General features: G+C 36.8%; 2 protein-coding genes across 6 annotated transcripts; both read right to left on the bottom strand.

Moving 5' to 3' along the window:
* Window positions 1-299: 299 nt before the first annotated feature.
* LOC110801325 (uncharacterized) lies at window positions 300-6,608 on the bottom strand. The gene is made up of 4 exons (XM_022006670.2): window positions 6,450-6,608; window positions 3,755-4,802; window positions 2,197-2,480; window positions 300-1,158 (listed from the first exon to the last, which is right to left on the bottom strand). Exons 2-4 carry the CDS (start codon window positions 4,732-4,734, stop codon window positions 458-460), a joined length of 1,965 nt encoding a protein of 654 aa, XP_021862362.2. The 5' UTR covers window positions 4,735-4,802; window positions 6,450-6,608; the 3' UTR covers window positions 300-457.
* A 1,068-nt stretch (window positions 6,609-7,676) lies between these two features.
* LOC110801356 (ubiquinol oxidase 2, mitochondrial) lies at window positions 7,677-13,188 on the bottom strand. Of its 5 annotated transcripts, none has more exons than XR_008924262.1 (6): window positions 12,653-13,188; window positions 12,106-12,234; window positions 10,257-10,745; window positions 8,852-9,021; window positions 8,018-8,706; window positions 7,677-7,910 (listed from the first exon to the last, which is right to left on the bottom strand). XR_008924262.1 is itself a non-coding variant. In XM_022006706.2 (4 exons), exons 1-4 carry the CDS (start codon window positions 13,052-13,054, stop codon window positions 8,962-8,964), a joined length of 1,080 nt encoding a protein of 359 aa, XP_021862398.1. In that variant the 5' UTR covers window positions 13,055-13,188; the 3' UTR covers window positions 8,755-8,961. The 5 variants fall into 5 exon arrangements, 1 of the variants encoding a protein (XP_021862398.1); XR_008924261.1 differs by having other exon boundaries at window positions 7,677-8,500; window positions 8,647-8,706; XR_008924260.1 differs by having other exon boundaries at window positions 8,647-8,706.
* Between the last annotated feature and the right edge of the window lie 212 nt (window positions 13,189-13,400).

The following is a 13,400-nucleotide window of genomic DNA, read 5'->3' as shown; positions in this document are numbered from 1 at the left end:
AGAGCGCGTAACCTAGCCCGTGTCCGAGCCACATTTTTAAATTTTCCGGCCCCGGTCTCCAATTATGCCATACCATCAACATTCACTAATATTTCTTATACAAGTACTTCTAAATTAGTAATCCTCCTAAATGTAATGGTGAATAACAAGATAAATCTACTAGAAAAGTAGAAGGAAGAATCCCATCAATCACACCATGTACTTTGGGATTTCCTTTCCCATAATTCCCAACACCATTGACAATCAATTTCTTCCAAAACTGGAATCTCATTTACCTGTGTCAAAAATTCAAAACTATGGAAAGGAGAAATACGAACTATCCATTGTTCACCATGTACAAAGTCAAAAGTCTATAACACTGGTGGGATGAAACATACACAAGAGGGACAAGTTCATATCTTATCTAGTAAACATACCTCAATCAGAAAGCACGAAAAAATTTCTACTATGCTTTTTATTACCGTGTCACGGCCCTAGCACTCATTGACACATGGTAATTAGAGCTTCTATTTTTCCGATAACTAGTATAAACATCATCATATTGACTTGCCTCATTCGGATTTACACTAGCTCCAAGGCCCAACCTTCCAGACCCAAATGAACCCGGTTCTGTTTCCCGTTCTGTTTCTTGTTCTGCATTTGACTGCAAGTGCGATGGTGGCGGGATACAAGCTCCACCCTTACGGACCGGTGAATCCCTTTGATAGTCATCATCATATCTTGCTTCGGAACCACTCATCGGCCCTTCAGAAGGGTTGGCTTCCCCAATCTCCTTAAAAAATTTAGACACGCTATCCAAAATATCAGATTCTGGTACATCAGATGATGGGATGACAGTTGGAATTTCAAGAGGGCTCATTGGGGAATAGGGAACGCCACTTCCAACCTGCTGTTTTTTTACCATTCCGGGTATAAGACCGGGAGGGAACAAAGGGTATGGTGGTAATTTCTCACCAACATTAGCAGATGGCGGCTGTGGCAATGTAGCAAGTGAGTTAGGCAGTTGATTTAGTGATGGAATTGTCGGAGGTAAAGGGAGGGATCCTGGAAAACCACCAGGGGAGACAGTATGTGGAAGAAAGGGTTGTTCTTGATTAAGTAAACTTTTGTTTTCCTGCATCCATTGAAGGTTACTGATTGCTGTTTGATGAGATACTCCTGCATCAGGATAATAAAATAGTTTTATCAAATCATAAGTTAAAGAAAATTAGGAAAATCTCAGTAATACCTAAACCCTAAAACCTAACAACAATAAAACTGAGGTTAAGCAACTGTTAAGAAAAAGTTAGTGTGCTTATTAAAGCTTTAAACAGTTTGTGAAAAGACTTAGCCCTTTTTGTATATAAAAAAAAATAAAACCAAAACCCACCTTCACCCTTTCAAAATCCAATGGCTTTCTCAATTTCTCTCATCCTCAAACTTTAAGAACATAAATCAAGGTCCATAACCATCAGTTCTACTTCTACAAAACTCAAATATCCAAAATCTTCAAAACTGGTTGATTGAAATTGGGAATGGAACAGCATGTCATGATTTTGATGTAACACACATTCCTTTTCTTTGCAGCAAAATAAACCAATAATTGTGAAAATATGCAAAACGTATGAAACATCAAACAAATATCCCAGTTAACTAATATCCAGCTCAATTGACTTTGCAAGACGCAAATGGCATCAAGACTCATCAATTTCTTTAGGGGTTTAGTGATGAAGGAAAAAACATAGAGGAAGAGGAGATGCAGTTCAGCTAGAGAGACGCAATACGAAGCTTATGGAAGGCTCTTTTTTTTTAATTTGGCAGTTAGGGGCTATTAAAATTATCAGGGATTAACGTTTTCTTAACTTTAGGATTATTGTAGTTAAGGAGACAGAAGTAGGGGATTAACGTTTTCTTAACAGTTGCTTAACTTAATGACTATTGTAGTTAAGGAGGCAGAAGTATGGTGGTACCACATGTAAGCCAAACAAAATTTGTATACCACATGTAAATATGTAATCCACTATAAGATGCATATTCTGTTGAAGATGCCATTCTTGAAACATACTGATTAACATTCTGCCCAAGCAGGAGGTGCCTTCTATTGGCACCATTTAGGAATATCAGCAACCCAATAAAAAAATAAAAAATAATTATTGACTCAGAAGTCAGAAGAGCAGAACGTTAGACAGGGTGTAATATAAGGTGACAGGATCTTACCCCCAGAATGTGAAGGGTCAGCCGATGAACCAAACAGCTCCTTGGGAGGACCAGTAAAAGAACTAGCTGGTGGTCCTCCAATCATCTCTCCCTCGAGGGCATGAATGGTTTCTTGATCATAAACTTCTTTCGAAGCCCAAAATTGTACTATTTTCTGCAACCGTGCCTGGTTTTCTTCCTTATTTTGTGGATGATGGTAAATCCTCGCCAACATGGAGCCCAAAACAGGTTTGAATGCAAGGGCCTCATTATCAAGTTCATGAGGATTGGCACGACGCTGGAAGCTGTGAATCCGAGGTTAAATAAATGACACAAATACTTTAATGCTTCTAATGGAAGAAAACCACATAACACCAGCATATGTAACAATGTAACATCAGCATCAATATTACTTCAATGCCTCTAATGAGGCTCCCACCCAGCAAGGTAAGAAAGAGTTAAATACATGCAACCTTGTCACCGCAATAACAGAGAGGTTATTTCCATCAACGACGTCAGAGTAAAAATAAAAGCACATGCAGCTTAATGAGCCAATTTTATCTATTGTTTTCCAAAGCCAAAGAATTGAATGTTCCAGCTTCATTGGAAAATGAAAGTACAGCACAAGGTTTTGTTCTCCTCACCTTAGCAAGCCATATGGGCCTCCTTTCGAAAATCTGGAGGTTGGATCACTATCTTTTAAATAAGATAAGTTCAGGGAAAATAAAGCTCGGGACTAATAAGTTCAAGGCTCTACTCTCCCCGACTTATTTTCACTTATCTCAGGTCTAATAAGTTTCAGATAACATATGATCGGGAATATTTACTATCGGAAAAGAGGAAAAGACGGCTAATAAGTCAAATAAGATAAGTTTAGGACCAATAAGTTCGGGTCTATAAGTTCATAAGTAACAAAGTAATAAGTTAAAACAAGTTCAGGGCTAATAAGTTCAGAAAAGATAAGTGACATTCAAGTGAAGAGAACACTGCCTTACCGTTACATCAACTACGGAGGGAAAAGATACTTTAAAGTATTTTGAACACCATTAAAAAGGAAACTACAAGGTGGAGAAAAAAAAAATGCAACTATCTAGCCATGGTTTTTCTTAAACTGGTGCTATCAAAAGCAACAATGAAAAATCAAAACTTACTAGAAATTACTCTCTGTGCTATACAAAAAGCATTTAGTTAGTTTCAGGCTGTACTTTGACAATTCACTTAGATATGATATGGGTAAATTTTTTTTTTTTAAACAAACACTATGCTTTGTGGAATTATTTGTCTCACAAAATTTTAGAATGAAGGACTCGGGAGGAAAGGGAAGAAGAAAAGAGATGCAAAATAAGTATCAATACATCATTTAATCTGGCACCCAATTAACGGACTAAAACTGCAAAGTGCAAGGCATTATTTTGAGAAGATAACAGGAAAACAAAAAGAAAGGAGTAGACTAACACATTATCTATGAGGTTATACAACCAACGCCAAAATCCTTAGGAATTAGAACATACAAAAATTTATTTTAGGTTCATTAATTAGAACTGATAATTATTTCAGACATGGTTATAGACAAAAATACCTGTCAAAGATTATGTCATTTGCAAGGTAAATAATGTGCAACAGCTTCTCAGAATCTTCTAAACTGAAGACCCTATCCCTCAACGCTTCAGCTAAAGCAGGAGCAAAAGGCGACCTCTGCATAAACCATGCCTTAGCCCCTTTAATCGACTCCTTGGTACCAGTGAGGTTGACAAGCACGTTGTTCAACTCCATTGCAATATCAGATGGAAGTGGACCGGAAAGGCCTCTAAATGACTTGGCTGGCTGGTCATAATCCGGTCGGCCATCACCCATGTAAGGCTGAGAATAAGGCTGTTGCTGATCATAATGAGGGAAAGGAGGTTGATGCATCTGAGGTAGGCCCATCATTGAACCAGAAGCTCCAGTAGGATTCATAGGTGATGGATGAATCCCAGGCATAGAAGGAGGGAAGGGGGCACCAAAAGGACCAGGAGACCGAGTAAACAAAAAGAGCTTATAGCGATAGTATGCATGACCCTCACCACCAAACAAAAAACTATACTCGGGGTTCTTATGTTCTTTCTCACACACCATTGCTTCAAATCCCGGACCGTTTTTGGCAACATACTCAACTAGCTTGTCAATACGCTTTCGCATTTCGGGATCGGGAGGAGGAGGTGCAGGGGGTGGAGCAGAGTCATATGGTCCTCCAGGAAAAGGAGAGGGTACCAGGTGAGGTGGCATATGAGGGGAAAAGGATGGTGGAGGTTGTTGTTGCTGCTGAAGATGAAGAAGATGAGAGTGGGTAGGATGAGGATGAGGATGAATTTGTTGAGGATGCTGTTGAGGATGGAAAGGGAACTGTTGGGCAGATGGATGAGGAGGTAGAAAAGGAGGACCGTGAGCTGAAGGGGGAAACTGTTGATGCTGCTGTGGAGAGAAGCCATACTGTTGTCCAGGCATGTTAGCTGCCTGTTGATGTTGTTGCTGCTGCTGAGCAAATGCCATTGCAGCATAATCATGTGGTGAACGGTCCATCAATATTAAGACTTAGGAGTTTATTTTCCAAATAACAACGAAGACCGAGAATTCTTCCTGTGTAACAACTGTAGTGCAGAAAAATATTTTTCCAGTTAATAACATTATAAGCTGGAGACTAAGCCAAAACATATGATTTTTCCTCAAAAAGAAAAAAAAGTATGAATCAACTTCATATATGATATATAACCCCTTCCTTTCACAACAATCAACAACATTTGAATTTTTGTTTGACTTTTATAATTTATTGGTTAAAAGTATAGATAAATCCACAATGTTTAAACAATCTTGTGGCAGTATGTCGTGATTGAGGAGCTAGACTAAACTTCCTAGCCTTGTAGGTCTCTCAGCAAGACACACCAGCAGACCAGCTTCAACCTGAAGCATATAATCTACTACTTAGGTTTGACTAACATTGTTTGGCAATATGATCCAAGATCCCTAGAATCACAACAGACAAAACTGAATCTGCGATACACGAGATCACCGAAAGCAAGAAGCATAGCATGCTAGCCTAAGTTCAATCAAGAAAAGATTGCTCTTTAACCCAGACTAAAAAGCTAGTCAAAGGTTGAGCAGTTGCATAAAATAGAATCACCATATAGTCACTCAAATCACAGCATGCCAACAGCCAACCTATTTGAACTTTTTTGACAGGCTCGAACTTACTAACAAAATAAAGAACACTAACCCTAAAAAACTATGTGTGCTATAAATCTTTATTAAATCTAAACAAAATTACCTCAATTACATATACAGGACATAGAACTATAAATCTTCAACATGTCACAAAGAATAACTTCAATGAAACCAAGCCCTACTGGGCAAGTCCATTTCGAATACAGAAACTAGAGGCTTTCACGGTCCGATAACTCTACCATCTACACGGGTACGCCCCACGTGGTATCCCTTTATTTTCCTCTCTTAGGTCTTCCCAGATTCTTCCTTTTTGTTTAGTCGCGCGTATCACAGAACAGAAATACAAGTCTGTGTCTCAGCAAATAACCAGAACCGAAGTATTACTACATTTTCACTATCTTAACCAATCATATACTCCATACTTTTCTAATCAAATAGCTGTTCTAAAATATTTATGATATCCTAAGTTGAAGCAAGAAAAGGTAGCCCTTTAACCTAGACTGTTGCATAAAATAGAATCACCATATAATCACATAACAAAAGTTACATCAAAACCAGAACCGAAGTATTACTATATTTTCACATCTAATCTGAACAAATCATATACTCCACAATTACTTATCTAATTAAATAGCTGTTCTAAAAGTTTTATCTTTGGCATTGCTCAAAAAGTAATCAAAAAAATTAAAATTGAGAACCTAACAATTAGCGCCGTTCCCCCAACTCATCCATATCATTGATTGAAACTGCAGGATTCATAATTCAAAATTGCAATTTCTTATCGTCAAATTAAACAAACTAGGGGGGGAAATCATTCTTAACTACCGGAAACCCTCTCAGAAGATTCACGAATCACAATTGCATTATTCCCAAAAACATAATTCCAGATAACAATAAATAAATTAAGGAAAAAAATGTAATTGAAATTCATTGAAACAACCAAGTCATTCGTCGGGACCATGAACCAAGTGAACTCGCGACTTAGATTGAATAAAATGTAATTAAAATTATACTGATAATTTCACAAAATTGAAGAAAATCGAAAAATAATACGGTACAATTAGAAAGAGAAATACCTGACAGTGGATTTGGGAACAACTGGATTTTGCTTCACAAATTTGAGAGTTGCAGAATACCATACTTTGAAGCCATTGAAGAAGAAGCAGCTCACTGACCGAAAATTGTTTTATTTTGAAAGCTGTAGACTGTCGACTAGACAAGTAGACATGCATTGCCGAGAAGTTGTGGAGTAGTGTGTATTTGGACCTAATGGCCCAATGTAGTTTAAGGCCCCAAAAAAATACAATCTCTCTTTGTGTCTTTACTGGAGTGTCAAATCGGGTCATCAGTCAGTTACAGGTCAGGTATAATCGAATAATGTAGTTGTACGGAGCCACTATGCCTATGTGGATTAAATGTGTGAAATCTTTTTTTGGGTCACTTCAATTTTTGTCAGAAATCGGTTGGATCGGATCAGTTTTTTATAGCCCTACGTTCGGAAACCTCCATCTTGTTCCCGATAATTAAAAGTCACTAAAACCCGTAGGGTGACATTTTTTAGAAAATATACACAATATACATTATTACTTCATTTCACAAGATTTGCGAGTTGCGACAATTAGACTTCCGCACAGTGGCATTAGAGTTTGGCATGTGTTGGATCGTGTATGCCCACGTGACAGGACTGCGTGCTTCTTCCCCCGTTGTATCATGTACGCAACATGTCAATCAAAAGTCATATCGTGTCAGGCGCGTGTTTCTTGTCCGTAAATGTCATGGGCTGGAAAAAGTAAAAGTTCAATTGTTGCAAGTAATCAAGATGTATTTGGTTTGCATAATGGTACGAGTTACTAAATCAGGGGGTTGCGAGGTTTGAATTGTATTCTTAAAACTGTATCCACAATAGACATGGGAAAACTGACCCATACCCAATTACCGGACCTGAGAACCGAACTCTACTAGAAATCACTTGACACAAATTTCACTCGACCCAATCGAAACCCGATCCAAACGACCCGATTGCAACCTCTAGTCCACGTGTTTGGTTTTGTTCATGGTGATTTTTTTACTTGATACATTAAAGTTGGTATGAGCCATACATATTACATACACACCTCTTCCCTTGGCCCTTGTGTAATCTCATGAGAGTTGAGACTCTCTAAAGAATCGATCTATATGGATTTTGACCAAAGTATAAACCTCAATTTTAGAAGTTTCCTATTTTCATGTGTATCATTTTGTTCTATGTAAAGTTGTAAACAATATGGATGAGCCATACATATTACACAAAGTGCTAGCTGAGATCACATCATTTAAGCTAAACAAAGCAAAGCTAACAATATTACACCAGTAGAGTTTTCCATTTTCCTACAAGACTAGAAGAGATTCCAAACGAAAATCACTCTTAACAAAAGTTACATCATGAACTTGATTCTGATCCCATAACATCAATCTATATTCTATAATCAGTTCTTAGAGTTGCATAAACGCGACAATGATCCTGTTTAGAGCACCTTTCTGAAGAGACTGCAGCATTCCTAGTCAATCAGTCAGTAACAATAACATCAGCAGCTAATTTTCTGCAAGTTTTGGTACTCTATGTTTGCAGTCTTTACAGCTGATAATTTTCAGAATCTCTGTTTACCTTGTTCTGTGCAGCTGATATATAACTTGTACTAATCAATACTCTGTAATTAATAAATAATTAAGACAAAATGGAGGAGGTGTTCTACTTTCTAAACATGAGAAGGCAAAACTATTTAGATACACCAAAACCAAGCTTCAAAAGATGGGATAAAGGCATACCAGAGACTTATTTCCCTGGCTTTCTGCCGATAAACTCCACTGGGCCAAGTCAAGCCCAATGTTGGAGGAGAGTCTGACCGTATATAAGCATGACCGGGTTCCTTCCTAAAAGCAATTGATGATAGGTGGAATAGCCCACCCACCGATATATTGAGATAATATCATAATATAAAGGATATATTTACATAGTTGGTAAAATAATATGAAGGATATATATTCATATTATGATATTATCTCAATACAATAGTCAATCTCTCTCTATTTTTTTCACGTGTGGGTCAGTCTTCTCAACATCTGCATCATTCAGTTACCGGACAATCATCTGGTATGTGAACGATGTAGCAAAGCAAGATAAAATGAGGGGTGTTCCACATTCTAAACAAGAGAAGGCAAAAACTATATATGTACAATTTTACATACACCAAAACCAAAACCAGGCTGCAAAAGATGGGATAAAAGCATGCATACCAGAGAGTCAGAGACTTAATTATTTCCCTGGCTTTCTGCAGCATTCAGTCACCTAGCAATCTGGTATGTGAACAAGGTAGCAAAGCAGACACAGTAAGAACTGAGAAATATGTTAAACGTAACAATATGATTCTATTAAAATTGTGCAAATTGTAGAGTACGTAGATGAAAAAACTCTCCCAGGCTAGTAGTACAAGGTATTTACATGGACATTACTCAAGAGAACATATTACTAGTACTCTTCATAATCTGTAACTGTAATCTTGATTTTTATTAGCTGTTGAATAGGCTAGACAATTCTCGATCGATCTGTTTTCAGTGATAACCAACAGGAGCAGAAGCTTCCTTCAGTTCACGACCTTGACAGTGAATGTCCTGCATAAATAAATATCAACAACCAAATTAGCAACTTGTTAAGCTCAAAATCAGAGAAATCACCAAACAATGCAGATCAAAATCGGGATATAGATAAGTTCAGGAAAAAACAAGGGTTACCCAAGAACATATCCTAACAAGTTCGGTTAAGTTCAGATAAGATTAGTTAAAAATCAGGTAAATATAACGCATCCTAAATATGAAAATTTCTTTTGAAATTTTCAAAATGCCTTATTTTAGACAAGTAAAAGACATCTTTTTCAGGGGAATTGTAAACAAATGAAGTATTATGCTGTACATACCATTTTGTACACAAATTTATGCAACTACTAAATGGAATAAGCACTATAAAGTTTAGAAGTTGCTTAAGTAAAAATCACATTAAGTATGCACATAAGCAAAGTAACTGTTAGATAATGTCTTGAATCGGTCAAGCCCCTTACAAACGCCCCAGCATGGGGATCTGTTTTGGGCCTATTTTTGGACACGGATTATCTGTTTTGGGCCTATTTTCTGGGCTTTTCCGCATCTGTCTAGAGAGTAGTATATAAACTCTTTAGGTGATAACCTAGCCGTATTCTGTAGTCTGTATTCCTCAAGATCAATAAAACTTTCCTCCCCTCTGCCTGTGGACGTAGCTAACACATTGTTAGTGAACCACGTTAAATCTCTGCGTTCTTTAATTACGTTATTTAATCTTTCTTGCATCCGTTATAACAGTAACTTAAGCATTGGCTTATGCTAAACAAGTAAAGACATCTTTTTCAGGGGAATTATAAAAAAAAAAATATACTGTCCAAACCATTTTGTTCAAACTTCAAAGATTATACAACTACTAAACGGTATAGTTAAGCAATAAAGTTTAAGGGATTGCTTAAGGAAAAACCATCATGAAGTATGCATATATATATAAGCACAGTAACTTATAGATGCAAAGTGATTAACAATGCAGATCAAAATCAGGATATTGATAAGTTTAGAAAAAATAAGGCTTATCAAAGAACAAACTCTAACAAAATAAGCCTTAATAATTTCAGATAAGATAAGTTTAGCATGCATATAAGCAAAGGAACTTACAGATGCAAAATGATTAACAATGCATATCAAAATCATGATATTGATAAATTCAGATAAATTCATGAAAAATAAGGGTTACCAAAGAACAAACTATAACAAAAATAAGCCTTAATAAGTTCTAATAAGTTCAGGTAAGTACAGATAAGATAGGAACTTACAGATGCAAAGTGATTAACATCGCGGTGATGAGCTTCATCAGCCCTAATTACCATCACAACATCCCTAAGAGTAGAATCTTTAGCCAACCTCCAGTAATCAATAGCAATAGCAGGAGCAGGAACATTCTCAATATTACCATTATCAATCTCTTTCAAAAACTCAGTGTAAGAATGGATAGCTTCTTCCTCAAGGTACCCAACAACACGATGAGCAAGTTTAGGAGAGATGATATAAGTGAGAAAGTAGGCATTGAAGAAGACACCTTGGACTGTAAAAACCAGTGCACGTTCATACCATCTAGGGTTTACAACTTCCATGAAAGTCATGAGATGCATACGTTCGTTTTCTGCTTCTTCTAAGAGTGCTTTGATCCAACCACCACTTTGTTCGAATTTTCGAAGGGATTTGCAGTGGAGAAGCATTCCTCCTACCATTCCTGGTACTGCTGCTACTGTTTCTAGCATCATTGCTCGGCATCCGTACCTCCTCTGTTTTCATGGCAAGTTGGTAATTAATTAGGGTTGCAAAATGATAAAAGGTCAGTGTTACGCCTTTTATTCTTTTTTATTTTGCAGCGAATGAGCCATAAACGGAAAATGAATCATAAATGGGGGTGAAAGATTTCGAATCTGATATCTGTTTTACACAGGCTCAGTCTTAACCATTAGGTCAAGACCTTATTGATACTCCCTCCGTATTTTTTTAAGAGATACACTTGGCCGGGCACGGGTATTAAGAAGAATAATTGAATGAAATAAAATAATAAAGCAAGTGGGGTTGGATAGATATTTTAATAATTAAATATGTGGGGACCATGTCATTTTGGTGGGTGGATGGTGGGGTGAGTTTATGAAAATGTTTGTTTAATAGGATGGTGGGTGATAGGGTATATTAGATGTATTATTTAATTAGATGGTGGGGTTGATAAGTTACTAAAAATGGCCAGTGTATCTCTTAAATAAATACGGCTGGAAAAGACAAGTGTATCTCTTAAAAAAATACGGAGGGAGTAATAGTGTTACATTGCTAATATTGATATATAGTTTGATCAAACAGTAAAGGTCCTAAAATCACATGTTTTCCTGAGTGAATTTGGAGTTTCTAGAACAAATTAAAGGTCACAACTCACAAGTATAATAACATGAGCACCTAGCTAACCTTTACAATTTATAAATAAATTGCAAAAACTAGAACAGAATCACAAATTTGATTACCTAAAATCATATCTTCGTTTGTGTGTAAAATCACATGCTTTTCTAATGTGATAAAAGGTGTGTTACACACTTACACTTCCTAATGTTGGTTGCTTGTCAAGTTTGATCACCTAAAATCACATGCTTTTCTGAGTGGATTTAGAGTTATTAGAAGTTTAGAACAAAAGATTAGACAAGTATTACCTAATTCTCTAATCGTCCCATGAACCGTGAATCCTAAAGCGAGTTACAATATGAAAACGATATAATTTTGGTCTAATTTAGAAAATTAGGTAGTAAAATTCACTTAATTGTGAAGCTGTATCCAATCTCATACTAGCAAACCAAATACGGAGTAATAGTGGATCAAACGGAAGTATAGTATACTATGCTTTATACTTTGGACCGAGAGTCTCTGAGTACAATTAGTAGTAGCTAACAGCCTAACACATCAATTAAAGATCCCATCATTACAACAACAACAACAACAACAACAACAACCAAGCTTTAGTCCCAAAATGATTTGGGGTCGGCTAACATGAATCGGCTAACAACAAAGATCCCATCATTCTTAACGAAAAAATTAGAAATATATAACTTCCTTTATATATCTATCAAAGGGCTAATTAAAAATGTCAAAAGAATTAATTTGTACCTGAAAGAAAATATCAGTGGGCAAACGAAGAGCCTTAACAGTCCAATAAGCCATTTTGTCCATTAATGTTTTTGGCGCATGATGCTTCCCCAAATCAATTGACATATCTGCCTTGTACGTCTCCCATGGCTTCACCAAACCAAAATAAAATTAATAACAAAATGTCAAGATTAAAGAAAAACATTTCAACATTTCTAAATAATTTCGATATGATTTCCAATATTCAATTAGTTTATATGGTTACACTTTAATTTTTTGATCAAACTTCATAAACTTTAAAATAAATTTTTCGTTATTACACATATCAAAATAATATGCTTGAGATATTGTTAGATTTCTGATCGGATAAATTAATGGTCAAATGTGTGCATTAGAGACGTTAAAAAGCAAAGTGTAACCATAAAAAACACGAAAGAGAATAACGGATCGATCTACAACTTTATATCATTCAAACATTATTTATATTTATTAAATCACATTTTTACTAAATTTCTCATTATAAAAAAGAAACTAAAATTAAAAACATCAAATTTTATGACATACGTACCATGAAACAAGACCATCCCCATTCAGTACCATCTTCCTTCATGATCTTCTTAGGCTGAACTCCCCAATAACTCACAACCGCCTTATCATCAGCCCCACCACTACCACCGGCTGAGCCGGTTTCCGCCTTCTTCTCCTTCTTAACCTCTTTATCTTCCGAGGTATCATGCAACGCTGCCGTACTCATATGCCTCACCGGAAACCGGATAAACCCTGCGACCATTCCAGGCACATGAGTAGAGCCTCCACTCACGTGACTTACCCTATTTAGAAGCTTAAACGCCGCCGCTTCGTTAGAACGGAGTAATGCGGCGGCTGCGGCGGTGGTGGCGGCGGAGAAGTAGCGTGGCGCCACCATGCCCATTGATCGTGCGGCTCTGGTTGCAGCACGTGACATCATCATATTGATCGGAATTATAACCGTCGTCGGATTAAGGAAGTATAATGCCAAAAATGTGGGAAAAGAATTTTTTTTTGTTTATTTTTTTCTTTTGAAAATTTGTTGTTTCTTGTTTTTCAAGACAATTGTATGACGGCGTTAGGAGGGGAGTTGGATGATTTTATACCAGCAGGTAAGTCGGTGTTGTAGTGCTGACGTGGCCCCATTTTTTGGCACCAAATTAATATTTTTACTTTTCTTTTCCATTTTTGGCGTCTAGAAAATTTAGCTGAGGGTGGGCCCTTTCTTGGGCAACAAGAATACGTGAAAAGGAAGAGAACACCTTGTATTTCCCTTAATTACTCGTTGA

This window comes from Spinacia oleracea, chromosome 6 (assembly GCF_020520425.1).
Source record: "Spinacia oleracea cultivar Varoflay chromosome 6, BTI_SOV_V1, whole genome shotgun sequence".
In the NCBI taxonomy this organism is placed as follows: Eukaryota; Viridiplantae; Streptophyta; class Magnoliopsida; order Caryophyllales; family Amaranthaceae; genus Spinacia; species Spinacia oleracea.
This window is presented reverse-complemented; position numbering and strand designations above follow the sequence as displayed.